Genomic DNA, 25,297 nt, shown 5'->3' on the forward strand with positions numbered 1-25,297 from the left:
CGATCCGCCCAGGTCCCAGACACAAACTTTCCGGGAACTACAGACAGCGGACCCAGGTTGGGGCTCGCCTTTCCCGCTGCAGCCGCGGCTCCGTCGCCCTCCTCCTTCTCCCGTTGCCATCCCCCAGCCGCAGTCCCGCCCGCAGCTCCCCCCCTCGCGGAGGGGCCGCCCACCCGGCAAGAAGAGCAGCTCCGCCGCGCCTTCCCCCTGCACAGAGCCCGGGGGCGGGAGGAACAGCGGAGAGCGGCGCCCCAGTACCCCGCACCCCTCGTCCCCAGTGCCCATGCCGCGGCTGGCGGCGGGACGCTGCAGCCGCCGCCGGAGCTGCACCCCCGGGCAGCCCGTCAAGCGGCACGGAGCCACGGGCATCGCCCGCCAGCCCGCTCGCCCTCGGAGATTCCGCAGCGCCCGAAGCGACGCGCTCAGCTCCTGGTGGGGCTGACGGACTGCGGCGTCCCGACTAACCGCGGGGACGCGGGGCACCGGGAGAGGGGAGCAGCAGGGGAGAACAACAGTAATTAAAACACCGCCCCCCGCGACGGTATCCTGCTCAGCTGCCGCGCACCGCTTATGCTCATTCGGGGGGACCCAGGCAGGGCGGCAGATCCCGCAGGATGACAGGCGATGAGGAGTCCTAAGATAGCGTCGAGGCTAGCCGCCGCGGGCTGCGATGGGCCTCGGCCGGCCGGTGCTGGAGGGGAGGCCAGCAGCCAGGTAGCCGCCACCCGCAGCCCTCCGGGGGCATGGGAGCGGCGGGCAGCGACTGCTGAGACTGCCGCGCCCGGCTGCAGGTAAGGGGCTAGCTCAGGGCCAGTCGTGGCTGCCGGTGCGCGGTTGGAGGGGAGTGGCTGGGAAGGGGGGTTCTCCCCGGCGGGACTGCGCAGAGAAGGAGGACCAGAGGGGGCACCGTGCGGAGTATGCCGCCGAGTGTCGCCGCCCGGCCTCAGCCCATCCGCTCCCGTTGCTCAGCCAGGCGGGGACATTCTTCTCTAATGCGAAGCATCTGCCCTCGGTACGGTAAAGAGAAACACGGGGCGGGGGGAACCGCACCTCGCTGACAGCCCCCTCCAGCATTGCAAGGCCCGGCCTGGAGGGAGGGGCAAAGCCGCGAACCACCCGCCGATACCCACCGCCCCCGAAAACCTCCCCCCGGGGCAGGCGCGGTTCCCGTTGGAGCCGAGAGGTCAGCGCCGTGCACGAAGCCCCCAAGCCCCGCCCCCCGTCCCACCGCTCCTACGCCGCCGCGCACAAACGGCTGAGGCGGAGCAGCAGCCCATTAGCTGCTGGGCTGCCGGCGGAGATGCGGCTGCCAATGGCAGACGGGGTGCTCTTGGGCGCCCCCTGGCGGCGGGGTACAGGAGCGGCTGTGGGTGAATGCTGGAGGCCCCCGTTGCTTCCCACCCGGGCGAAGTAATGGGAAGCGCATTTGTCCCTCTGTTCTTCAACTCCCCCTCTGCAATCTGTCTTGACCTCAGCGAGCGCCTCCCATGAAGAAGTGCAGTGCCCCTCCCAAAAGGAGGTGAGATGGGCAGGATTTTTTTTAAAGGAGTTTTCGTTAAAAAGAACATTAGGGAAATCAACACCTGAATATTCTCACCCAAATTAAAAGCTATTTGTCTTGTGAGGAATGCTAAACATCTCAGTAACTTGACCACAGATATGTGAGCACCTCTTCATCCCCATGAGCCGTAATGGTTTGCACATGATGCTCTGAGGAAAAAGAAGTCTGTCTTGCTGCTATCAGATCTGAGAAAATCTGACTTTTGTACTAAAAGCAATAACTAATGGAACTAATAATAGAGCTAGTAACGCTGAATGCCTTTCCATCATTGTTACATTGTTGTACAAGAGCAGGAATATAAAATTTCTGTTACTAATTGTAGCCTTCACTCTTGTGTGGCTGTAACCTGAAAAGCTTTCAAATTCTTTTGGTGGTAGGGATGAGAATAGGGATGCTTCAAACTTGTTTCTTCAAAGTCAGGCTGCTTATTCTGTTTTAGACATCTATATAAATTATTGTATTTTCAGAAATGATTAGTGTATAAGGTCAGTAACAGATGTGTTTTCTTGTCACAAAACAGACACACATACAGACACACACTTGTCTAGCACAGTGTGTGTCTATAAATGACTCTCCATGTGTCCAGCTATCCAGATTTAGGGACACAGTTCTGACAATCTGAATTTGAGTGTTGATAGACAAGACAAGATTATAAATACGAACTTTCCTGCTTAGGTTTCCTTTGAGGTCTGTGCTTAGGCTTCTAAATAATTTGTTGAGTTTAATCAACTGATCATTCCTAGCTACTTTTTGTTTCAGACTGTAGTGTAAGAGCACATCTAACATCACACAGTAATGCAGGGGAAAGGATGTCAGAGTCTAGATCTGTGGCCAGCATTTCTTTCACAATCTCTCTCAGTCATACTGTTTCCCATAGGCATTATGCATGGGATTCATTCAGTCACATTTTACCCTCCGTCAGTAACTGCAATAGGCTGTCTAAAAATTGTGCAGCTAGGCTATGTGACTTAGCTAGTTAGAGGCCTAATTGTGCTATTGTACTACATAGAATTGTATAGAATCATAGAATGGGTTGGGTTGGGAGGGATTTAAAGATCATCCAGTTCCAGCCCCCCTGCCACAGGCAGGGACACTTTCCACTAGACCAGGTTGCTCAAAGCCTAATCCAACCTGGCCTCAAATGCTTCCATTGATGGGGCAGCCACAACTTCTCTGGGCAACCTGTGCCAATGCCTCACTGCTCTCAGAGTAATGAGCTTTTTCCTAATACCTAGCCTAAATCTATCCTCTTTCAGTTTAAAGCCATTTCCCCTTGTCAGATCTCTTGTACTAGAGCTGAGTTTTGCTATTTCTAGGTATCCAATCAGGTAGATACCTGATGATAATCCATTTTCAAGAGAATATAGGTAGCCATTTTTCTTTTCATTGTCTGTAGAGGGAGCCATGGTGATTTTCTTGAACTTGATGCTTACCTTGAAGTTTTCTAATTTTTAGATGAGATGAGTACTACCCTTGGCATATAGAGCAAGCCGACAGAATTTGTTACCATAGGGAGACAGCATTACTTTAGTGGAATGGGTATTTAGTAAAACAGTAGGAGTGAAGGATGGGCGAAACGTTAACTTTGATGTAGCAAATGATGTGGATGACAGAAAACCTTTTTCCAGATGAACTGTGCCTTGCCTACAGACCTTCTGAGACACAGCTAATCACTGCTAGGTATTATAAAGCTTTTTTAAAGTACTGAAAACCTCATTGTTTCTTCTCTCTGTTGTTTTTTCCCTCCCTTTATCCCCGGACGACCCAGGAAGAGGCCGGCGAGGGAAGGCGACATGATGGGGAAGCGGGCGGCAGTGGCGTGGGCGCTGTCCCTGGTGCTGATGCTGGGGCTGGGGCTGCCGCCGGGAGTCCACGCCTGCCCCCAGCCCTGCGCCTGCTACGTTCCCACTGAGGTCCACTGCACCTTCCGCTCCTTGGCCACTGTGCCGGCGAGGATCTCCAGACACGTGGAAAGAATCAATTTTGGGTTTGTATGGCAGTTCATAGCAAACAGTTTCAACATTCCTGCTGCAGAATCCTGGAATGCTTCACATACGTGTGGCAGATTGGGATCTCTGTGTGTACTTACTAAGTAGAACTGCAGAGATGGGAGGTTACTTGCAGGCACTGTATTTCAAACACTGCAATTACTGGGGTGGAGAAAGTTTTAGTGCAGCCCTTATCTTTCCAAGAAAAGTTAGTATTTTTTTTAAATAAGTATTTATATCATGGTGTCAGTCCTTGGCAAATAGGACATGTCGTCTTTTATAGTGTATAAAAAAATGTGGTGAATTAAACCTATTGTGGGATTTCTGCTAAATGTTGAATTTTATACCTGATGTAGAAAAGATATATTAGGAGTAAAATTCTGTAAGGTAGCCAGGTAGCATTTTGGAGTACAATGAAATATAGCATATCTTAATGCAGTGCAGCAGAAACAAAATTACTCCATTGCCTTTGGAGTTGTGTATTTTGGGATCTGTTTGGTTGGCTTGTTTCTTTTTGCAGTTGATTTTGTTTGTTTAGTTTTTTTGTTGTTTTCGGGGGATAGTTTTGGTTTTGTTTTGTTTGGTTCTTTTTCCCCCCAAGGAACTTGAGCACAGTGTAAGCAGACATCAATGCTTTGGAAAGGGATTGCTCAGGCTCCAACTCATTTTCCTCTGCCAGGGTATTGCCAACTCAAATCTATCTGTCAAATTGTGAGACAAGAAGGCAGGGATAGTTGGTAGGCTGCCTATCACAAAAGTGCTGTAGGGTCATTATGTGACATGACATGATGCAAGAATCACAGTTCTCTTATGTTGTCTCACTACCTGGTATGAACTCACCCTGACCACCTCAAGGCTTGTAAGTTGCAACTGATCATGCAGTGACTGATAGTAGGGACCTTGATTTTTTTATTTGCTTCTCCATAGTTAAAATCTCTGTCCACCAGCACTTTATCCACCTAAAGCCTAATTTTAATCTCAAAATACCCTTGTACTCCATAACTGTATATTACAGCAGTCTGTACTTTCATGCCAATTTTGAGTCAGAAATGTCACCTTCTTCACTGACATTCAAAACTACACATATTCACAGCCTAGTCCACCCTGTGCATAAAAATTCTATGGCAAATTCTATCCCTAAATTGCTTTTGAAAATGGGACATAGGCTTCCAAGTTATTTAGGTGTTTTTGCTGTTTTTTCATAAAAGTACAGTATTTGATATGGCTAGTGTAAAAGCCTTTTCCTATCTTTGCATTTCATCACTACAAATGGCATTTTCTGAGCTGTGTCCTTTCCCAGGAATGGAAAAAGTCTTAACTGTCTGTTGTTGCATTTCTTTCATTTTGGAAAAGAGCTTTCACCATAGCTCTATTTTAAGCTGCTTTATATTTCAGAGGTAAAGGTTATTTTCCTTACTAGAAATAATTTAGGATTTATTTTTTTTTTAGAGAGTTCATATTTTTTAGAAGTTGATGTTGAAATAAGGAATTTTCATAGGATGACTGCTCTAAGCTTAATAGATCTGTAGGAGGTATCAGTCAGCAAGTGGTGAACTAAAAATATCAAAACAAATCCAGAATCTTCATATAGATAACAAAGTGAGGATCTAAAAGTATTTCCTTTGTATTCAAATTATTTTCTTGCTCTCTTTTCCCTTCCTTTTTAGAAAGTGTTAAAAGTAGGAAAAATACTTTAAATTCTATGCTTTGTTTGGAGATTTTGTGCCAAGATTAGCTCATACTTTTAATTTTATGTGTACATACAGAAAACCCAAATGCAGAGCTAGGCCATCAAACTTAAGGCTTCCATATTGGCCAATAAAACCTGATTTATTTGTTCAAAGTGAAATTGAATTATTTTCAAAAAGTAGATTTTCTGTATTCCTTCTCCAAAAGGAGTTTCAAGGCTCACATCGTATAATTGGAAGGTCAATTGTTAGATCTTATGTAATTAGTTGATGTAGCCAGTTACATGTTGTAACAGTAAGCGAAGCAGGATGTGATTTCCTGCTTCTTGTGCTCTTGGAAGATATCCATTTTTAATGTCCTTTCTCCAAATCTTTCTTCATTTATTGTTAGATGCTGTCTTGGCAACACTGCAGCCTGTCAAGTTTGCCAGGGTCCATAGCATCATTGGTTGGCTACATGCCATTGATTTATTACCATTCCATAAACTGAGTTGCACGGAAAAACATACTGACAACTATTAGAACTTAAATACCTATTTATTACTCTTACTCATAAATTACAGCTAAAGTGCCACAAATTTAGTCAAAAGGAATCTTAATGTAAACATGAACTAAGTATACTTGGCCTTGTAAAAATGTTTCAGTAATTTCTGGCTCTTTGACAATGCATTGAGATCCCTCCAATTTTTCATGAAAGTTAGGTTATACTAATTTTACATTTGCAGTCTGTGGCAGCCAGTGCATAAAATGTAACTGCACATGTGATTTTTTTTCCAGGTTTAACAGTATACAGTCTATATATGAAAACTCCTTTAGAGGACTTACAAAACTGGAATTGCTCATGATACATGGAAATGACATTCAGAATATACCTAATGGTGCTTTGAAAGATCTCGTGTCTCTACAGGTAATGCTCAGATCTTCCTGAATTTCATGAATTCTAACATACATGAATAATAGAAGACAAAAGTAAGCATTTTTTTGTAATTCCTTTCTTAGGATTAAGATACCATTTCCTCCTCAAATACATTTGAGATCTCTTAACTATGCCTGTGTCATACTTGATAATGCCAACTAATATTCAGTTGTATTCTCCCTTGACCAGCATGTGATTTTTCAGTGGTGCAAAGTATATTTGAATGTAGGCGTAAAGCTTTTGCTTCCTTACTATTCTGTCTGGATTTAGATCAAATTCAAAAATTAATCTCTTTTATTCTTTTTTTATTATAATTAATTTTTAGGTTTTCAAAATTAGTTACAATAAATTGAAAGTCATAACTGACCAGACTCTCCAAGGGCTTTCAAGCTTAATGAGACTTCACATGGACCACAACAGAATTGAATTTATTCATCCAAACGCTTTTAATGGATTAACTTCTCTGAGACTGGTCCACTTAGAAGGAAATTTGCTTCAGCAGCTTCACTCTGACACTTTTTCAACGTTTATGGTCCTTGATTATTTCAAACTGTCAACAGTAAGACATCTCTACCTATCTGAAAATGCTCTTAGGACCTTGCCTGCAGGGATATTTCAAGGCATGACACTGCTGGAAAATCTTTACCTTCATGGGAATCCATGGGCCTGTGACTGCAGTTTAAAGTGGCTTCTTGAATGGAATGAAGTTTCTGGAGGTAAGAACAAAAATACCAACTCTTCTTTAACCTATAATACTAGATATTTTTCTCGTGTTCTGCATGTGGATAGTTTTGTTATTTCCTGAGTTTTGTTACTTACATGATGCCTATGTGCACTGTTATGTTCTGTTGCCATTCAATAAATGAATGTATTTAAAAACAGTACAAAGAAGAAACAGTCTTATATATCACTGGCTAAAAATCTGTATTCAACAACAATTAGGTATTACATTCAAATGGAAAAAGTGATAGTGAAGTTTACAATTGAAAGGAGAAGATAGGTTATAACCTGTTAGTGTGTTCTTTTGCACAGCGGTACCCCTTTGACTAAGGGCTGGCAATTGTCCTCAATGAACAAAGCTAGTAACTATGTGCTCTCATGGGAAGTGGGAACATTAAAGTTGAACTTGTTTGGCTAAGGAAGGAATAGAAGTCAGGTTTACAAATTTCTGGATGAGTCCTTTAACTTTTGGTGTTGTTAATGTTAAGGCTGTTATGTAATATGCATCCTTCGTGACCACAGCTTCCTTTTATGATAGAGCAAATCTATTTTAAGTATTTTCAGAGAACATCTACAATCCTCCATTATTTTCCTAGAATAACTGGTCTATCTTTTTTCCAGCTTAAATGTGAGATAAGTATCACACTGCTGGAATACTTCTGGTCATGGGCAGAAGAAAAACAAACATAAAACCAAAAACAAAACCATAAACCCAGAGCCCTTTTATAATGCCTTTATGTCTGGAATACACTAAATGAGTAGTTTTTTGAATGTCAGTTTTTGTTTTGGGCATCTCAGTTCACCAATGTCAATCTCAGGTGTCTAAGTGCTTACCATAGTAGGCCAGAGAGACTGGTGTTACACCAGGGCTGCTGCTAAAATATTTAGAGGGGGCTGTCATTTAATTGCAATTGAAGATGTCTCAAATGAGTACTGGAGTCACAAAGCTTATATAATGATTTGGAGCATGTATGGTGGGTGATGATGGGTCTTGTCATCTTATAATATGTAATTCACCACAATAAAAACCACTAAGTTTTGCACTTAGCTATAGGACAATTCTTTTAAGAATGTGTGATACTTGAATGTGTAATGTAAGTGTTCCTGCCTGAACTGATACTTGAGTCATCTAACTTTGATATACACTTATATTTTAATGTTCTTATATACTCTCCTTGATTCAAATGAATATTTGTGTTACGTGTACTTAAGTTGCACTGTAAGTTATAACAATGGAATGTTAAATTAACTTTCCTTGTGCAGTGTTGGCTTGTTAGCATTTTTATTCAATTAGGTTCCCTTTTTACACTACAACAGCAGAGATAATTAGAAAGAAAAATAATTTATCCATGCAGTTTTCATGCATGACAGATTTTATATCTATATAACATTAACTTCTGTGCTAATTATTTCCAGATAGAGTTATTAAAGTTCTTCAGACCAGTGTGGCCACTGACTGTCAAGTTGACTGTGGGCCACTTCTGTCATGTTTCCTTATCTCTGAAACATCATATTTGGATCTGCAAGTGATAGACTGATTCAGTTAAATATTTTATTTGTAAGATCTTCTCAAGAAAATCTATTTGTCAGACTGGCAAGGCATAGACAAGAGGCTTTCTGGCATTGACAGAAGAGAGGAGTCAAGGCTATAACTTCTAGGTTTAGCACTCCTCCTCTGGTTTATTTTTTATTTTTTGTCATTACAGAGTTTACAGTTATTTCAGAGGTCAGCGAAGAAGTGGTACTTTCCTGGTGTTTTTGCTGATGATGTATAGCTTGTAAGTGCAGGAACTAGTTAGGAGAGTCTGGTAGCTACACTAGAATGTTTTGTTAATGAATAGAGAAAACAAAAAAGCTTCATGTATTATTTAATGAGGAAGTCCAGCATTTCTCAGTTAAATGCTGCATTTTTGAGCTCTCCTCTTCACCTTACATCCAGAAGTTAGGTGGGTTAGGCTGTTGCTGTACAGATGCAGACCTTTTGACATAGTGTAGATTTTTACTGAATTCTAAAATGTTGCTCTGAATACTTCAGTTTTTAGGTATTTATTCAGAGGCAGTGAATCTAGTTTTCAGAAGGACTGAGTATTCAGTCCTCTCATTAAAGTCAGAAGAAATTGTGGTCAGTTTGAGAATCAGGCACCCATTTAACTGTAAACCAAAGAGATACCATTTTAAAAGCCTTGCCTGATATTTCATGTGCCATAATGTGTTCCTCATGCAGTCCGTTTCTTAGTTTTGAGAGCTGTCTAACTCTAGGACAGAGTTCTTCAACTTGCCTGTCTTTTGTACCCCACCTTTGTTTTTTCTTTCTTTTTTTTCTTGCAGGTGTTTTAAAATGCAAAAAAGACAAAGCCTATGAAGGAGGACAGCTCTGTCCTAAGTGCAACAGCCCAAAGCAGCTGCAGAAAGAAGATATTCAAAACTTGAATGATATTTCCTGTAAGAAACCTATCATTCAGTCCTCACTGAGGCAGAATAGCAGCACTCAGGATGAGGAAGATGGTGACAGTTATGAGATCCCTCTGGAAGAGCTGCAGTCCTCTCCATGGAACATTACTCTGAATATGACTGATGAGCATGGCAATGTAGTCCACCTGAACTGTGAAATCAAAAAACCAACAGGCTCTACCAAAATTCAGTGGAATCAAATCCAGACTCAGGAGATTGATATAAATGCAACAATTTCACTGGATTTTGAATGTCCAATGAATCGAGAAAACTATGAAAAACTGTGGAAGCTTATAGCTTATTACAGTGAAGTACCTGTCAAATTAGAGAGGGAACTTATGCTCAGCAAAGAGCCTAAAATGATCTACCAGTACAGGCAAGGCTCAGATTATGATGCTCTTTACTACACAGGTGTAAAAGCTCAAATACTGTCTGAGCCTTCCTGGGTGATGCAACCCCTTATAAATATCCAGTTAAACAGACGACAGAGTACAGGGAAGAAAGTGGTGCTATCTTTTTTTACTGTGTTTTCTCAGACAATTCATACCAAAGACACCAGGCAGCAAAGAAGATGGGTAATGATAGAGCAAAACCAGAGCACAAGGACAGCACAGAGTGTGATGGAAGGGTCAGAGTGTCAGCTGAGCTGCAGTGTGAAAGCTTCTGAGAGTCCCTCCATTCAATGGCTTTTTCCAGATGGAACTAAGCTGCAGGCACCATTTAATCAGAAAGACAGTAGGTTTTCCATTCTCAGTAGCGGTCAGTTAATAATCAAAGGAGTGAGTTACACTGATGGTGGTTTGTACCACTGCATTGCCCAAGTGACAGATGATATGGACATAATGACTTACAGACTTGTAGTGCAGCCTCCAGCTATTCAGGTAGCTGATTCAGATGTAGTGAGAGTTGAAAAAAATGTAGGAGATCCAATAGTTTTGCCATGCAATGCAGTTGCCATCCCAGAGCCACAGTTGAGCTGGATTCTTCCAAACAGCCAGGTATTTAACGTTTTAGCAAACTCTTCAAAGGGATATATGTTGGACAATGGTACTTTGCTTATTCCAAAAAGCCATGTCAGTGATAGTGGCCATTACAGATGTGTGGCTGTCAATCAGCAGGGGTCAGATCAGTTGGTTGTAAGGGTCACAGTAAATAAAATGGTGTCTGACAGGTCATTTAAAAGGATAAAAATAAAAAAGCGCCTGGGCTCAAAAAATCTGTCAAAATCAAGAGGGCGAGTCACAGGTGATGGAGAGGGATCAGGGGCAGGAGGGGTGGAGGAGTTCCCACGAAAGAAGAACCACCTTAAAGACTGGGAAATACCATTCAAACAAAAAAGTGACCAAGTGTCAGAGACTCAAATTAAAAAGGGGAAGAAGGGCAGAAGGAAAATGAAAATCTGGAAAAGTCCTGATAGAACCCAAGACAGCAATGTTGCAGAAGGCAGGAGAGTATTTGAATCTCGAAGGAGAATTAATGTGGCAAGCAAGCAGATTAATCCAGAGCACTGGGCTGACATTTTGGCAAAGGTCCGTGGGAAGAATATTCCTAGAGCAACTACAGCCATGACCATTTCTTTAACAACTGCACTGCCATCAGTCATGCAGAAAACTACTCTAGTCCCTTATCCAGTAGCCAGTCCTCCATCTTCAGAGACAGCAACTGATGTGGTGGATTCCTCTGCTGATGCATCACCTGTGGGTGAAGATGAGCCATCCTCAGTCACTATTTCCCACAACACTGAGGCATTTCCAGCCCAGTCTATATTAATGAGTTCAGAAACTGAACCCTTTTCTGACCACAGGGCTTTACAAACACCTACAAGTATATATTCTGTAGAAATCGCTAAATCAGATCCATATTTGACTCCTGTTTCTGCAGCTGTGCAACACCAAGGCCAGCAGCGTCTTGACTTCAGGACTGCTGATTCAGTGGTAGTCAAAGAAAATATCTATGCTCTCACTGAAGAACCTCTAACCAGACAAATTGAAACAAACATTCCCAATATTCAAAGCAGTTCGTACACAGAGGAAAACGTAGACAGAACTATATCTTCTGCATCAGAGGAAAATTCTGCTTTTGCTGAGCTACCACTTGATGCTACTGTTCTAGCTGAATCTCAAGCTGTGGATCTTCACAGTGTCTTGGACACAAGCGTGAAGTTAAATGAAGCGGAGCCAATGCATGTTGACACCATAATTTTAACACCTTCTCAGCTGGATGAGGTCATCCCAACAGATTCTGTAGTCACTGCTACCATTTCTTCATCCATTTCTCCATCCATTTCTTCATTTACAGCAAAGAGCAATGACTTGATACACCAGCACAAACAAGTATCCACAGGTCAGACAAAAATGGCAGACTTAAGTACAAGTTTTCCAGCTGTCACACCCATCAAGGTTCAGAGTAAAGAAGAACCTGAGACCCATATGAATACAGTGACTCAAAAAAGCATGCCCAACAGTTACACAGAGAATTTTCAGGGAGGAGAGCATACAAACCTGGCTACTCCAAAACTAGATCCCACATTAATTTTGCATAGTACTGATGCTCCTCATAAAACAGAAGAGGAGATAAAAACTGCTTCTTCTACCAATGAATTGACCACTGTGGCCACAACAACAACTCCCTATAGAAGGACCATGCCTTCAGTTATTACTCAGCATGCTAGAAAAAGGACTTATGGGAGGAGGAAGCTGAAGCCGAACAGAATCCGGCAAAGACCGAAGCCTTTCCCCCGTGTTGTTTTAACCACAGAGGCAATGCCTGTTGTTCCAAGGACACCTGAAGTTGAAGCTGTGACCAGAACTTCTTCTGCAAGTCTTGAAAGTCGTGATCTTAAAAACAATATCAAAATACACACTAAGGAAAAGGTGCATATGGAATTTATTCCTTCATCAGTTACTGATCCAGTTGTCTTAGAGAAAATCACCAAAATCAGAGAGGTAGTCACAACTTCCTTCTTCAGGCCTACTACTTCTCCATCTGAAGAAAAACTTGTGACACTCTCTTCTGTTCCTGAAACCTTGGCACTTCCAGTGACTGCACCTATCACCATTTTGTCATCGTATGTTGTACATGACACAGTTCCTACAAGAGAGTCAAGTGCACCTCTGAAACCAAAGCAAAGTGAAGTGCCAACATACCACTCATTAGACAATATATCAGAGGAGAATGGCGTTAAAGTAGATTCTAAAACTATGGATAGAAATGCAGAACAGACAAGCACAACAACTTTTCCTGAGTATATAAACAGCTTAATACTGCCTACAAAACAAGCATCTCAAGAAGAGCATATCCTATTAGACTCAAAAGTTGCAGTTAATGAAGCAACCTCAGGAACATTCCAGCTGATATACCCCACTGTAACTGACTCAAGTATTCCTTTTGGCACAGTGAAAGTTTTTCAGGACCTCTCAGTTTCAAAGGAGCCATGGAAGCCCACAGTATCTTTAGAAACACCAGCAATAACTCAGTCACCTCAGCAACAAGAGGTTTTTACTTTGCCCTCCTCCTTCAGCACGACAGAAACTCAGACTTTTCCACTTAAAGAAACAAAGAAATCTGATGCTTTCCGGACTGGAACAAAGCCATTTTCTTTGGATAAAAAGGAAGTTATGTCACATGTATTTCATAATGATCCCACTTTGCAGACGACTGAAAAGCCTCAGACTACATCCACTGCCTTTATTCCATTTATAACACTTACCATTATTCCCTCTTCCATTTCAAGCACTTCAAGTCCTTCTTTTCATTCCACAACTGAAGAAAGTAATGTCTTCAATCAAGAAGCAAAACAAGTCGAAGCAGATGGTGATAAAATGGTGGTGAGCTCAAGATGGAATGTACACCCTACTCCTTCCTCTAGCCAAAACAGGATTAGCTTACAGTTAAAAGAGGAGCAATTCAAAGAGTTGTATAGTAGCAAGTCGAACAACAGCTTACTGCTAAATCCAAACCTTCCCCATCCACCCGCTGGAATGATACCAAGCCTAAACCAAAGACTGCCTGTTGTGCCTCCAAAGCATGTCCCAGTAAGAGGTACAGTGAAGCCTCCATATATTGTAACACAAGGTTCATTTCGCTATTTTATAACACATCAGCCTCTTCACTATACAAATAAACCAGAGATAACAGCATATGCAGCACATACCATCCAGGATAAAAAATCTTTGGTCTCTCAGAGAGAAACAGCTACCCCAACACAAGCCTCTCCATTTCACAAACAAAATCCATTCACGGCAAGCAAGCCTGGTAATCCAGGTCAGAACAGATACATTATTAATTCAAAATTTTTTGGGAGTAACTATGTTCCAGATAACAGAGGCACAGCAGGGAAACTGCCAAGTCAAGGGATCCCTTATTATCCCAGTTCCAGAATGCCATTCCTTTCCAACAGAACAATGATATTCCCTCACTTAAGTATGCATCCTAAACCACTGGTCCCTAGTCAACTAGTTCTAAAAGACACAAATGATAAGGTTGCCCAGGTCTTGCCTACTAGGATTACAGTGCAGAAAGCTACAGCTCTTCCACTGCCTCCAGTGCCGTATACCACAACCACCACATCACCACCACCAGTGATTTTGAAGATTACACCTCCAAGCTTTCTTTCTGAGCCCACAAAACCACAGACATCTACGACAGTTCATCCTTTTAAAAATGGCTATCATCGTCATCAAAAGGTTCCATCTGTGCCTTATGTAGGAGGCATAATGCCTCACAATTCATCTGGAATTCAGTCTTCCACTAATTTCAGGATACATGGAGAAAGACCTAAGATTAGCACAAAAGGGTCTCAGAGCATATCCATCCTTGCTGAAACAGATGTTTTTATCCCTTGTGATGCACTAGGGGAACCCAAGCCTTTTATTACTTGGACAAAAGTCTCTACAGGTAAGACAGAGAAAATTGTGTTCTTCCACTTTTTTTAAAGGGTACAAATACTTGGGTTGTTGCATAGACATGCAACATGACTGCAGGAATAGTCCAAAACACTGAAGAATAATTTCTGTCTTTTAATTATTATAGATAAAATATGACTAGTCGCAACTAATCATTACAGCTAAAAATAACCTTGCAGTATTTCTTGTAGTGAAAGAAAACCCCTAGCATTTTATAAGTTTATTTTTTGAAGAGGGGATATCAGCCAACTCTATTCACAGCAGTTAGAATTTATGACGACACTAGTGAGTGTGAGCTTGTTAACATTGCTGCCTTAGATATCGATGTGTGTGTCATCTCCAAAAGCAAAAGATAAATTATGTAAAAATTTAAGAGGAATCCTAAAGCATAAAGCCTTAAAAAGCCCACACTGTACATGCTTGTAAGCTAGTATGGTTCTGCAATGGAAACAAAGACTAATTTGAGCTATGGAGTGTGACAGATGTCATGTGATCCAGCTGAAGTTGTAATTGATGTTAAGCAAATCTAAACCGTAAGACTTTTTCAATGCAACGATGTATGTCATAAACCCATTGACTTTATATTTCTTTCTTTCCTCTCACCTTCCCAGGAGCTCTAATGACAGCCAACACCAGACTACAAAGGTTTGAAGTCTGGAAAAATGGTACCCTTCTTATCCGAAATGTTCAACTTCAGGATCGTGGACAGTATTTGTGCACAGCTCAGAACCTGCATGGCATAGATAAAATGATCATTGCGCTCACAGTTGTAGCTCACCAACCCAAAATTTTACTTTCCCGCTATCGAGATGTCACAGTCTATTTTGGAGAGACCATAGCAATGGAATGTCAGGCTAGTGGGACTCCAAGCCCACATATTTCATGGATTTTCCCAGACAGGAAGATTTTGCAGACAGTCACAACAACAGAAAGCAGGATAATGCTTCATGAAAATCGAACTTTGTCTATCAAGCAAGCAACTTTTTCAGACCGAGGAGTTTACAAATGCATAGCAAGCAATGCTGCAGGAGCTGACAGCATTGCAGTGAGGCTGCACATTGCAGCCTTACCCCCCATCATCCAGCAGGATAAGCAAGAGAACATTTCCTTGACTCTTGGTAGCAGTATTAACATCCACTGCACTGCCAAAGCAGCACCTTCTCCCAGCATTCGCTGGGTGGTCTTTGATGGCACACAGATCCGACCTTCTCAGTTTGTCAATGGGAATTTATTTGTTTTTCCCAATGGAACTCTTTATATTCGCAATGTCTCCCCCAAGGACAGTGGGACCTACGAGTGCATTGCTGCTAACATGGTGGGAGCTGCCAGGAGAACAATACAACTCCATGTGAAGAAGCATGCATCTAACGCTAAGATCACTGGGAGCTCTCCTCAGAGAACAGATGTAACCTATGGCAGCATCCTGCGTTTGGACTGTAGTGCTTCTGGTGACCCCTGGCCTCGGATATTATGGAGGTTGCCTTCCAAAAGGATGATTGATTCCCTACACAGGTAAATTGCTATTTGAGGTGTTGCAGCTAAATTACATTTTAGATTAACTTAGAGAAAAGACCATTCATATCTGTATAAGTTTCATTTGTGAGTTTTGAATGAGGCCTCCAATCATTAAGGAAGAATTTGAAATTACATCAAAAGATAGCTAAGTCATAACTTAGCATAATTTTGTTGAAAATAATAGTCTTGAAAAGTCAGCTTCAGGTGTTAAATATAAGCTGTCACTATTTGTCTTTTACAGCCACTTGTAAATGACAAAAGTTAAGATGCATAGCTTGTGTACTGCTTGTTACCGTGTGCTTAGTCTGCATAGAGTTGCATAGGTGTCTGCTTTTCTCCAGGAGAAATGGGATCACTGATTTTTGTTTATCTATTGTACAAATCATCATACACAGTACACATAGGAGGAGAAAATCATGTTATAGTTATTTAAGTAAGCATGATCATTTTAACATTGTTTTATAAACAAACATTACCTTGCAGCAAGTTCTGTGCAAACCCAGCTGCATATAAATGCCTAAAACAGTATTTTCTCCAATTGTTTGCCTTATCAACTAAAATACCGCTTCTCCAAACCTACAGTAACTCTCCTAAGACTTTTCTGAAAACACAATTTCTGCTCTACAAATTACTCATTGCTTACTCTTTGAGCACTGTATGTACTGAAATTAAAATGCATAATTGTCAATAACTTAATAGCTGAATGTAGTCATAATTTCTTTCATATTGACAAAAAAGTTATTTAGGTAGCCTGTAGATAGCACCAAATCCAGAAGTCCAGAAGTTATTTTATGCCTCATTGTGATAGCAGGAAAATACTGGTGTGTGTGTGTGTGTGTGTGTGTGTGTGTGTGTATGGGTTTGGGTTTTTTGGGTTTGTTTTGGTTTTTTTTTTTCCCCTCATGATTTTTATTTGGGCAGTTTTTCAAATTTGAATGTTACAGAACACAGTACATGCAGTCAGAAGAGTTAAAGATACCATCATTTGGTATTTCATGGTTGTTTAATGGTCAAAACCACTGTTAAGGCCATTGCATCGAACCAAATTGCTTGGTTACAAGTGAGTAGTATTATTTTGATTTTCCATTTGCTTTTAGGTGGTGGAATATCTTGGACATTTCAGGCCATCTAATTATCTAATAATAGCAATGCCTTTTTCCTTTTTTCAGTATTGTTGAATTGTTGCACATTTTTACCCAGATTTCATTCAATAATTAATGCCTAAAATGTGATTTTGCAGCTCATGTTCTGCTTTTTTGTTTTCTTACAGTACCTTGGAGACTAGAATCAAAGTATTCAGCAATGGGACTTTGGTTGTCCAATCAGTCACAGATAAAGATGCGGGAGACTATTTGTGTGTGGCTCGCAATAAGATAGGAGATGACTATGTGGTCCTCAAAGTGAATGTGATGATGAAACCAGCAAAAATAGAACACAAGAACGAGAGTAACCACAAGGTCAAGTATGGAGGTGACCTGAAAGTTGACTGTGTAGCCACAGGTCTGCCAAATCCAGAGATCTCCTGGGGTCTCCCAGATGGCAGCATGATCAATACTTTCATGCAGTCAGATGACAGTGGCAGCCGGACAAAGCGATATGTGGTGTTCAATAATGGAACCCTGTATTTCAATGACGTTGGACTGAGAGAGGAAGGGGACTACACCTGCTATGCTGAGAACCAGATTGGGAAGGATGAGATGAAAGTGCGAGTCAAAGTAGTGGCGGAGCCTGCAACCATCAGGAACAAAACCTATGTTGTCATTAATGTACCCTATGGTGATGTTGTCACAGTAGCATGTGAAGCCAAAGGAGAGCCCACTCCCAAAGTGACCTGGCTCTCCCCAACAAACCGGCCTATTCCTGCCTTATCTGAAAAATATCAGATATATAGGGATGGCACCCTCCTCATCCAAAAAGCTCAAAGATCTGACAGTGGTAACTATACTTGCGTGGTGCGGAACAGCGCTGGAGAAGATCGGAAAATCATCTGGATCCAGGTTAATGTTCAGCCTCCCAGAATCAATGGTCATGTCAGTGCAATAACATCTGTGAGGGAGACAGCCATCAGGGACAGCCGAAAACTTATTGACTGCAAAGCTGAAGGTATACCTGCTCCACGGGTCTTATGGGCTTTTCCAGAAGGAGTAATCTTGCCAGCTCCCTACTATGGGAACAGGATCACTGTGCATCGCAATGGTACACTGGACATCAGAGGGGTGAGGCAGACAGATGCGGTGCAGCTCATATGCATTGGACGGAATGAAGGAGGGGAAGCAAGACTGATTGTGCAGCTCCTTGTTACCAACCATTTGGAGAAACCCTCCTTCAGAGACCCTGTGAATGAAAGGATCACTGCAATTGCTGGACACAGTATCAATCTGAACTGTTCAGTTCAGGGGAACCCCAAGCCCAGCACAAGCTGGATCCTTCCCAATGGCACGGAAGTGCTGAGTGGCAGCCGTCTGCACAGATTTTACCATAAGAGGGATGGGATCTTACACATCAGCAGCCTCTCCTCTGGGGATGCTGGGACTTACCGCTGCACAGCCAGAAACCCAGGAGGTTACACAGAACGGGTAGTCTTCCTGAAGGTGGGACTCAGGCCAGAAATCAGCAATCAGTACAACAACCTCGTGAGCATCATCAATGGAGAAACCCTGCAGCTCCATTGTGTCACCCAGCCAAATCAGCGGGCACAGATCTCCTGGACGCTGCCCAATGGGATGGTTCTGGATGCCCCCCAAGCTGTGGGTCGCTTTTCCCTGCTTGAGAATGGCTCATTGACAGTGCGTGAGGCTTCTGTGTTTGACAGGGGAACTTACCTGTGCAAGGTGTCCACGGAGTATGGCACTTCTGTTATGAACGTGCCTGTCATTGTGATAGCCTATCCTCCCCGGATCACCAGTGAGCCAGCACCTGTCATTTATGCCAGGCCTGGAAATTCAGTAAAACTGAACTGCATGGCCATTGGGATTCCTAAAGCAGAAATAACATGGGAGCTTCCAGACAAATCACATCTGGTGACAGGAGCTCAATCCCGTCTGTATGGAAACAAATTTCTCCACCCTCAGGGGTCATTAGTCATCCAGCAGTCTACTCAAAGGGATGCGGGCTTCTATAAATGCACTGCTAAAAATATATTAGGCAGTGATTCGAAAACAACCTACATACACATATTCTAACACTAAAACAAGTTCCTCTGGCTGGATACTAGTGTTCAAGTCACTGCCAAGCAAGCGCAACAAGGAAAGTACTGCTTGCAACAAAGCCAGGAAGGCTGAGGGCAGAAAAAACCAGGAATTTTCATGGAAAGTGCATTGCTTTTGTACTCAGTGTGGTAGTAAGTCCCTGCAATAAAAGGAGGCAGTAGACATACTGAAACTGAGGAGACTAATACATTGGAAAAGGTCTTTAAATTGTTAAGACAGAGAAGTGTGGTTTTTTCATGTTATCCAATAGGATCTGAGACCTAAAGTACTCTATTCTTGTCAGTAGTCCAAAGCTATTTCTTTTTCTAACAAGCACCTTAAAAGTACCAAAGAAGTATTAACTGTTAATAAATGAGCTGCAGTGATAGAAGTGCTTTAGTAAAACATAATTTTCTTTATACTCTGCAGCTCTTTTACATAATCTAGCCTTATAGAATATGATTACTAACCTTTCTGTTCATTCTTCTATCAGCTCTTCAAGATCAAAGGCTAACTTAGCAAATAAGAGTGATCTATTTTAATAAAAATAAATGCAGACATTAGTTACATATGAACATATGAACAAACCTTGTCCAGCTACTAAGGATGCTACAATCAAATCATTCATTATATATTTTATATATATGTTTTTAAATCAGACTATGAGACTAGAAAGAGTAACAATGAACTTGGTCTCATTTTATAAATTATTGGTCTTTACAAGACTCTGATACATTACAGTGTTTTATAATATTAAGGTCAATATACTGTACATTTTATAATAAAAAATGTTTTCCAAAAAAGGTATTCACTGTGGTTTTCATTTTGTTCTGAGAAAATAGGGAACTCCAAACAGTAAGAATATGAAGTTCAGTCAAAAAACAGAAGTCATGCAGTGTTATACATACTCTTTATTTTTTTATATGTGACTTCCTAATAAAAAACTTAATACTCCTGTTATGCATATTTCAGGATATATTTACAATTTCAATATTTTTCTGCAATCAAGGATGGTTTATTGGATAATATACATAATTTTAAGAAGATTTATCAGTTATGCATAGAAATAATTGCTACAAGATGCTGAATATGCTGTGTTTTAACAAACTACTCCAACTGGAATTTTACAAACGTTAACTCAACCTTAAAACGTACGGGTTCAGAAGATATTACCAATTCTTAAAGTTCTGATTGTTTGTAAAACTTATTCTCATGTTTTAGAATATAACTACGATAAAAGCTTTATTTTCTCTATTGATAAAAACATGGCAGAAAGTAATGTAAAGTGTTCTTCTAATATATACATTTGTTAAAAACGGTTAACAAAGATTTTCTTGGCCCACAAATCTGCCCCCTGTAGGAAAGTTGTAAGCTGTTGCAAAATTCATATTTATCATCATAATAAACAGAACTGAAATACTACAGGTAAAAAGTATTCAATTCGAACAAGAATGCTGAATGACAAGGACATTGCTGAAGATACAAGGGGCAAAATTTATGTTATAGGGTATTTCATGAAACTTATTTTATAAGAAGTCAGTAAAGTCTAAACTGTTGTTTGTACACAAGCATTTATTAAAGTTACAGTTATGTTCCTGGGCTAATTAAATAACAATTATGTCTTAGTTTCTCTTTTATGGTTTAAATTCTTGGGCCCTTAATCAGAAAATCAGTGCTCAAGATGAACTATGTGCCTAAATATCCGGCAGGGATGTAGTTGGTTATGAGAGTAGTTAATGAAGAAGGAACAAGTAGTCAAGATTTTTAACTAGATTGCTCACATGGTCTTTCCTAATCTGTCTATTTTCCTTGAACATGTCATAGATTAGATATGTCATTAGTTCCTTTAAATAATTTTAGCACTTTTTTTATTTTATAGTGGTTCTTGGAAAATGGTAATAAATCTTTTAATAATAATACGTCTTTTAAAATAGTCTGAAGCCAGCATTTTAGCATTGGAGTAGGAGTCAAGCACCTTTATAAATTTGTCCGTCCAGTTTTCAACTAACACTTACGTGAATTTAGATTTATTCTTGGATACTGAATTCTATATATTTCCATTAAGCAGAATTAACATGTTAAGGGAAGAAACTAGAATCCAAAAATGAGGCATTGGATCTGTTGGGATGAAACAAAGCATCTGATCATGGTTTATTCATCAGTCCAAAGTTTCCACTGCTGCCACTGGAAACTTGCAAAATTTTCTCAAAGTTGGATTTACCTTTTTTATGTGTTATCATTTCTGTGATGTTTGCCTTTACCCCTTTCATGAAAGCATACTCCCAATGAGAGACCTATTAATTATAATTTTCTTCTAAAATAAATATAACTGCAGCTTAACAAATATTATATGGACGCTTTTTACACTAAGGCAGTGTTTGACCTTATGTTCTGTCTGTCATATTCTTTCTTTGCTGAGATACCAGTTGTTCAGGATATTAATCTTGAGTTCCTTTTGTAGAAATAAAGACGTTCACAGGGGAACCAAGTCTGTTCCAGGACTTCTATTCTTGGATCTGAATTCTGGATCTTCTGTTCTGAATCTACATGTCACTCCATGTGGCGAGCCATCCATCACATGAAGGCAGTTGTAGGACATTGAATTTAATTCATAACTTCTTCCTTTATTTCCATGTAATTACCTGCAAGCTGTGTTGAATAAATCAATGACAAATTCACATTTCTTCAAGGACTTCATTAATTTTCATTTTTTTCAGAAGTCTTCATTTGTTTTTCAAGTCATGCATTCAAAGAGAATGGAGCTTGTTCCTATTCTGATTTTGAAAAGTGCTAGGAACTTAAGTGCTTGCTCTTGGTTTGAGAAGGTTTCGTAATTTTCACTTGATCAATCAAAGCAGGTTCTGGGTAGTTTCCATGGAAAGAAAAACTTGCCATTCCTTGCTTATTGCTTTGAAAAGAGAGAAAAAAGGTTTGTTTGACATCTTTCTTGGAGGAGAAATACAAGGTGTCATTACAACTGCATAGATTGCAAATGCTGGAGTTGCATATAATTTTTTTTTTAGCCTTCACAAAAAGAGGTTCACATATCCCTAATATAACTAAAAACTTATAATAAAATTGGAGGTAGGCCAGAACAGCAAAAGCCATGGGAATTAAACAGACTATTTGTGTCATCAAGATCCGATAAAATTCCTAAAATACTAGCCAGTTCACTTATACACTTTAGTGATTATCCTCAAAAGCTCATGAAGGCAAATTGAGGTACAAGAAGACTGAAAAAAATGAAAAATCTGTAGTTGAAAAAACATAAACCAGCCAAACTCTGGTATCAAGAGAGGTACTTTGTTTAATACATTACTAAACTATCAATCTAAGGGCATCTGTAGAATAACACAGTGATAAGAAACAGTTGCTCTGGAAGTTTCCACCACAGCAAATCATACAATAGCAAACTAGTTACCTTCTCATGAAAGTAATTAATCCAGAGTATGGGAAGAGAGAATTGGTATGGCACATCTTTAAAAGACTTTTTTGTGTAGTCATATGGGATGTCTCATGTCTAAATTAAACACAATTTATCTGTTATAAAGTGCAAGAATAGATGTTTTCAAAACATTTAAAGAGAATTCATGAGTAGCTGGTTGTCAGTTAGGAGGACACGTCAACTGAATCCAGCTTAGATCTAATACCTTTGCACATTTTCAATAATGCTATCAGGTATAGAAAAGACACTGCAAATATGTGAATATTATGATACTGAAAGAGATTAAAGCACATAAGACTAAATTGCAATTCAGAGTGATCTTTCTAGATTGGTGAAATGATTGAAAATTAAATATATTCAGTAAAAATATGCAAGAATTGTACTTAAAAGGAGGAAACTGAATGTGCATACAGCAATAAATTAGTGAAGAAGGAGCAGGAGTTGTACAAGTAAACATGATTGCATTTCAAACAAAACATAGCCACTTTGAAATCTCTTCATGAGGGCTGTGTGAAGCAGCATAATGGAGATAGTGGAGATAACTACCATCATTTCAGCCAGGCCAAAATTCAAAGGAATTGGAAAGAGTCCAAGAAAGTGTTTTAGGAAAGAAAACCTGTAAGTTGAAATTAGATTACTTTGTTCTGCCAAAGGAAAAAAAGACCAAATACTACATACAAAATGTAATCAAATGTGTAAGAAATCCCTATAGAGACAGTGGTCAGTTGATTTTCAGGTTCATTGAGATTAGTATGAGAAATAATAGTGTTAACTTACTGCAAGATGTAGGCCAGATCATAGAATCATAGAATTATAGAGAGGTTTGGGTTGGAAGCAACCTTAGAGATCATCTAGTTCCAACCCCCCTAGCATGGGCAGGGACACTTTCCACTAGACCAGGTTGCTCAGAGCCCCATCCAGCCTGGTCTTGAACACTGCCAGGGATGGGGCATCTATCTCTGGTACTAAGAAAATATTTTAACTGTAAGAGCAGTTGTAGTACTTTTCTTGAGAACATTTTGTAATTCTCATCTTTGGAGACAGTTAAAAACAGTTTAGTCTGATAACTGTCAGAGGTTGTCAAGATCCTTGTCGAAGAAAGTGAGAACTCTTGTGGGTTCCTTCAACATCTATGTTCCTATCTTTCCTGGATTTTCCTAGGGCTATGGTAGATACTAATTTTACACACCAGTAAAAGAAAGATTTGTTAATCTTAGTCTATGCTTGTGATTTTTATTTATTTAATCTTCATGATAATCTATGAAGAATTCTTAACTGTTTAGTACATGACAAATACGGGCACATGACGAACATGCCCACTGTTGCATCTTTATGGTAGAAATCTCATTCAGGGATTGCTAGAAGCAGCTATGCCACGTGACATGGGTAAGTGGTGGACTTGGCAGTCCTGTGTTAATGGTTGGACTTGATGATCTTAAAGCTCTTTTCCAACCTAGTTCATTCTCTGTCTTTATCATTCAGAGAGTTTAGTCTACAAAGACATCTGACACCATACCATTCAGAGTTGCATAGAGCAGAAATAGAGAACTGCAAGGACTTTAGGCATTTATTTTACCCAACTTGGGTATTATTTACCCATATGTTTTCAAATGAGCATTCACCATCTTAGAGTGTAGCCAGCTAACATGAAAATATCCTAAAAGTTGTACAAGCATATGTATGGCTTGTACTTTTATTCCCTTTTCCTGCTGGTTCAGACCGGTAACACCAGCACTGATCAGTTAATTAGAATAAACAGTAGCAACTTGGGTAAATATCTGGGTTAGAATCTCACGTGCCTTGAACTGTCTGAGCCTGGCTGAAAAGCCACCCAAAATATTCACCCATTCTGTGAGCATCCTGACCTCTTTCTTTGGAATTGAGTTTTGTGGGCAATGAGGTAATAGTGAGGGAATGAGAGTGCAATCAATAGAGAGACAGTGTGACAGTAATTGATCCCATTCCTATTTTTCAACAGTCTCTTGCACATGTGAGTTACTGACCATCTGCTTACTCTTTCTTTTGAGTAAGTAAACTTTTTGTTGCCTGGGAGGTAAACCTTTCATATTTCTTTCCTTCTTATAGGCAAGACCTCTGATACTCTTCCTATAGTGAGAATGATGCATCTGATACCTGGGGTAATGCAACAGGGAAGATGCTATGACATTGGACTGCAGCTGTGTACCACCTACTAAGAACTTTTTTGAATGTGGGGCCTCCATAAGGGGAAATGCATGTTGGCAGTGGTACTGCAGTATGGCTTCTTCCCTGCTCCCTGACCCCATTCGTCAAGCACAGCTGGCCATAATATCAAAGAATTCACAGATTGGCCATGTCTGATGTGCTAGATCAGGGAGTCCGAAAGAGGCATAAATACATGATGTCTTCCAGCTGCTGGGGACCAGAGATGGCAGCCAGCAGTGCGAGTTGTGACAGGTGTGGGGGTGGAATGACATGAGATAGATAGTCAGATTATAAAATTAAAAGAATAAGTGGTTCTGTCACACCTAATTACCTCCTGTGGTGCTCTGTAGTACTCAAAGCACACCTGACATCATGCACATGTTCCATAAGCCATGAATTAATAACACATGCATGGGCTTCACAGTTACCTTTACTCCCAGTGTTAGTTACAAAAAGATTAAGGCTCTGACTCAAAACTAGATTTTTTTCCTTGTTTCTACCAGAAATGGTCAATGGGCTAAGCCGCTATACTTGCCTAATAAGAAAAGCTTTTATGAGCTTTATTGTCTGGAATGTTACAATAACATACCAAATGAATAACATTTTCATATTTACTAACCTGGGGAAAAAGGACTAGTAATCAGGGATGACAAAAGCATCAGCTCCTGTAGAGCTAGCAAGTAAAACATCCTGCTGAAATCAATAGAAAAGTACCTGGACTCCAAACTGATCCCTTA

General features: G+C 40.6%; 1 protein-coding gene across 1 annotated transcript; it reads left to right on the top strand.

Moving 5' to 3' along the window:
* Positions 1–624: 624 nt before the first annotated feature.
* On the top strand, positions 625–18,925 carry MXRA5 (matrix remodeling associated 5; the record flags this gene model as incomplete). Its single annotated transcript, XM_080613901.1, has 7 exons — positions 625–791; positions 3,330–3,548; positions 6,015–6,144; positions 6,479–6,869; positions 9,202–14,220; positions 14,840–15,740; positions 17,014–18,925. 7 exons carry the CDS (start codon positions 625–627, stop codon positions 18,923–18,925), a joined length of 8,739 nt encoding a protein of 2,912 aa, XP_080470027.1.
* Between the last annotated feature and the right edge of the window lie 6,372 nt (positions 18,926–25,297).

This window comes from Psittacula echo (genome assembly GCF_963264785.1).
Source record: "Psittacula echo genome assembly, chromosome: 3".
Taxonomy (NCBI): Eukaryota; Metazoa; Chordata; class Aves; order Psittaciformes; family Psittacidae; genus Psittacula; species Psittacula echo.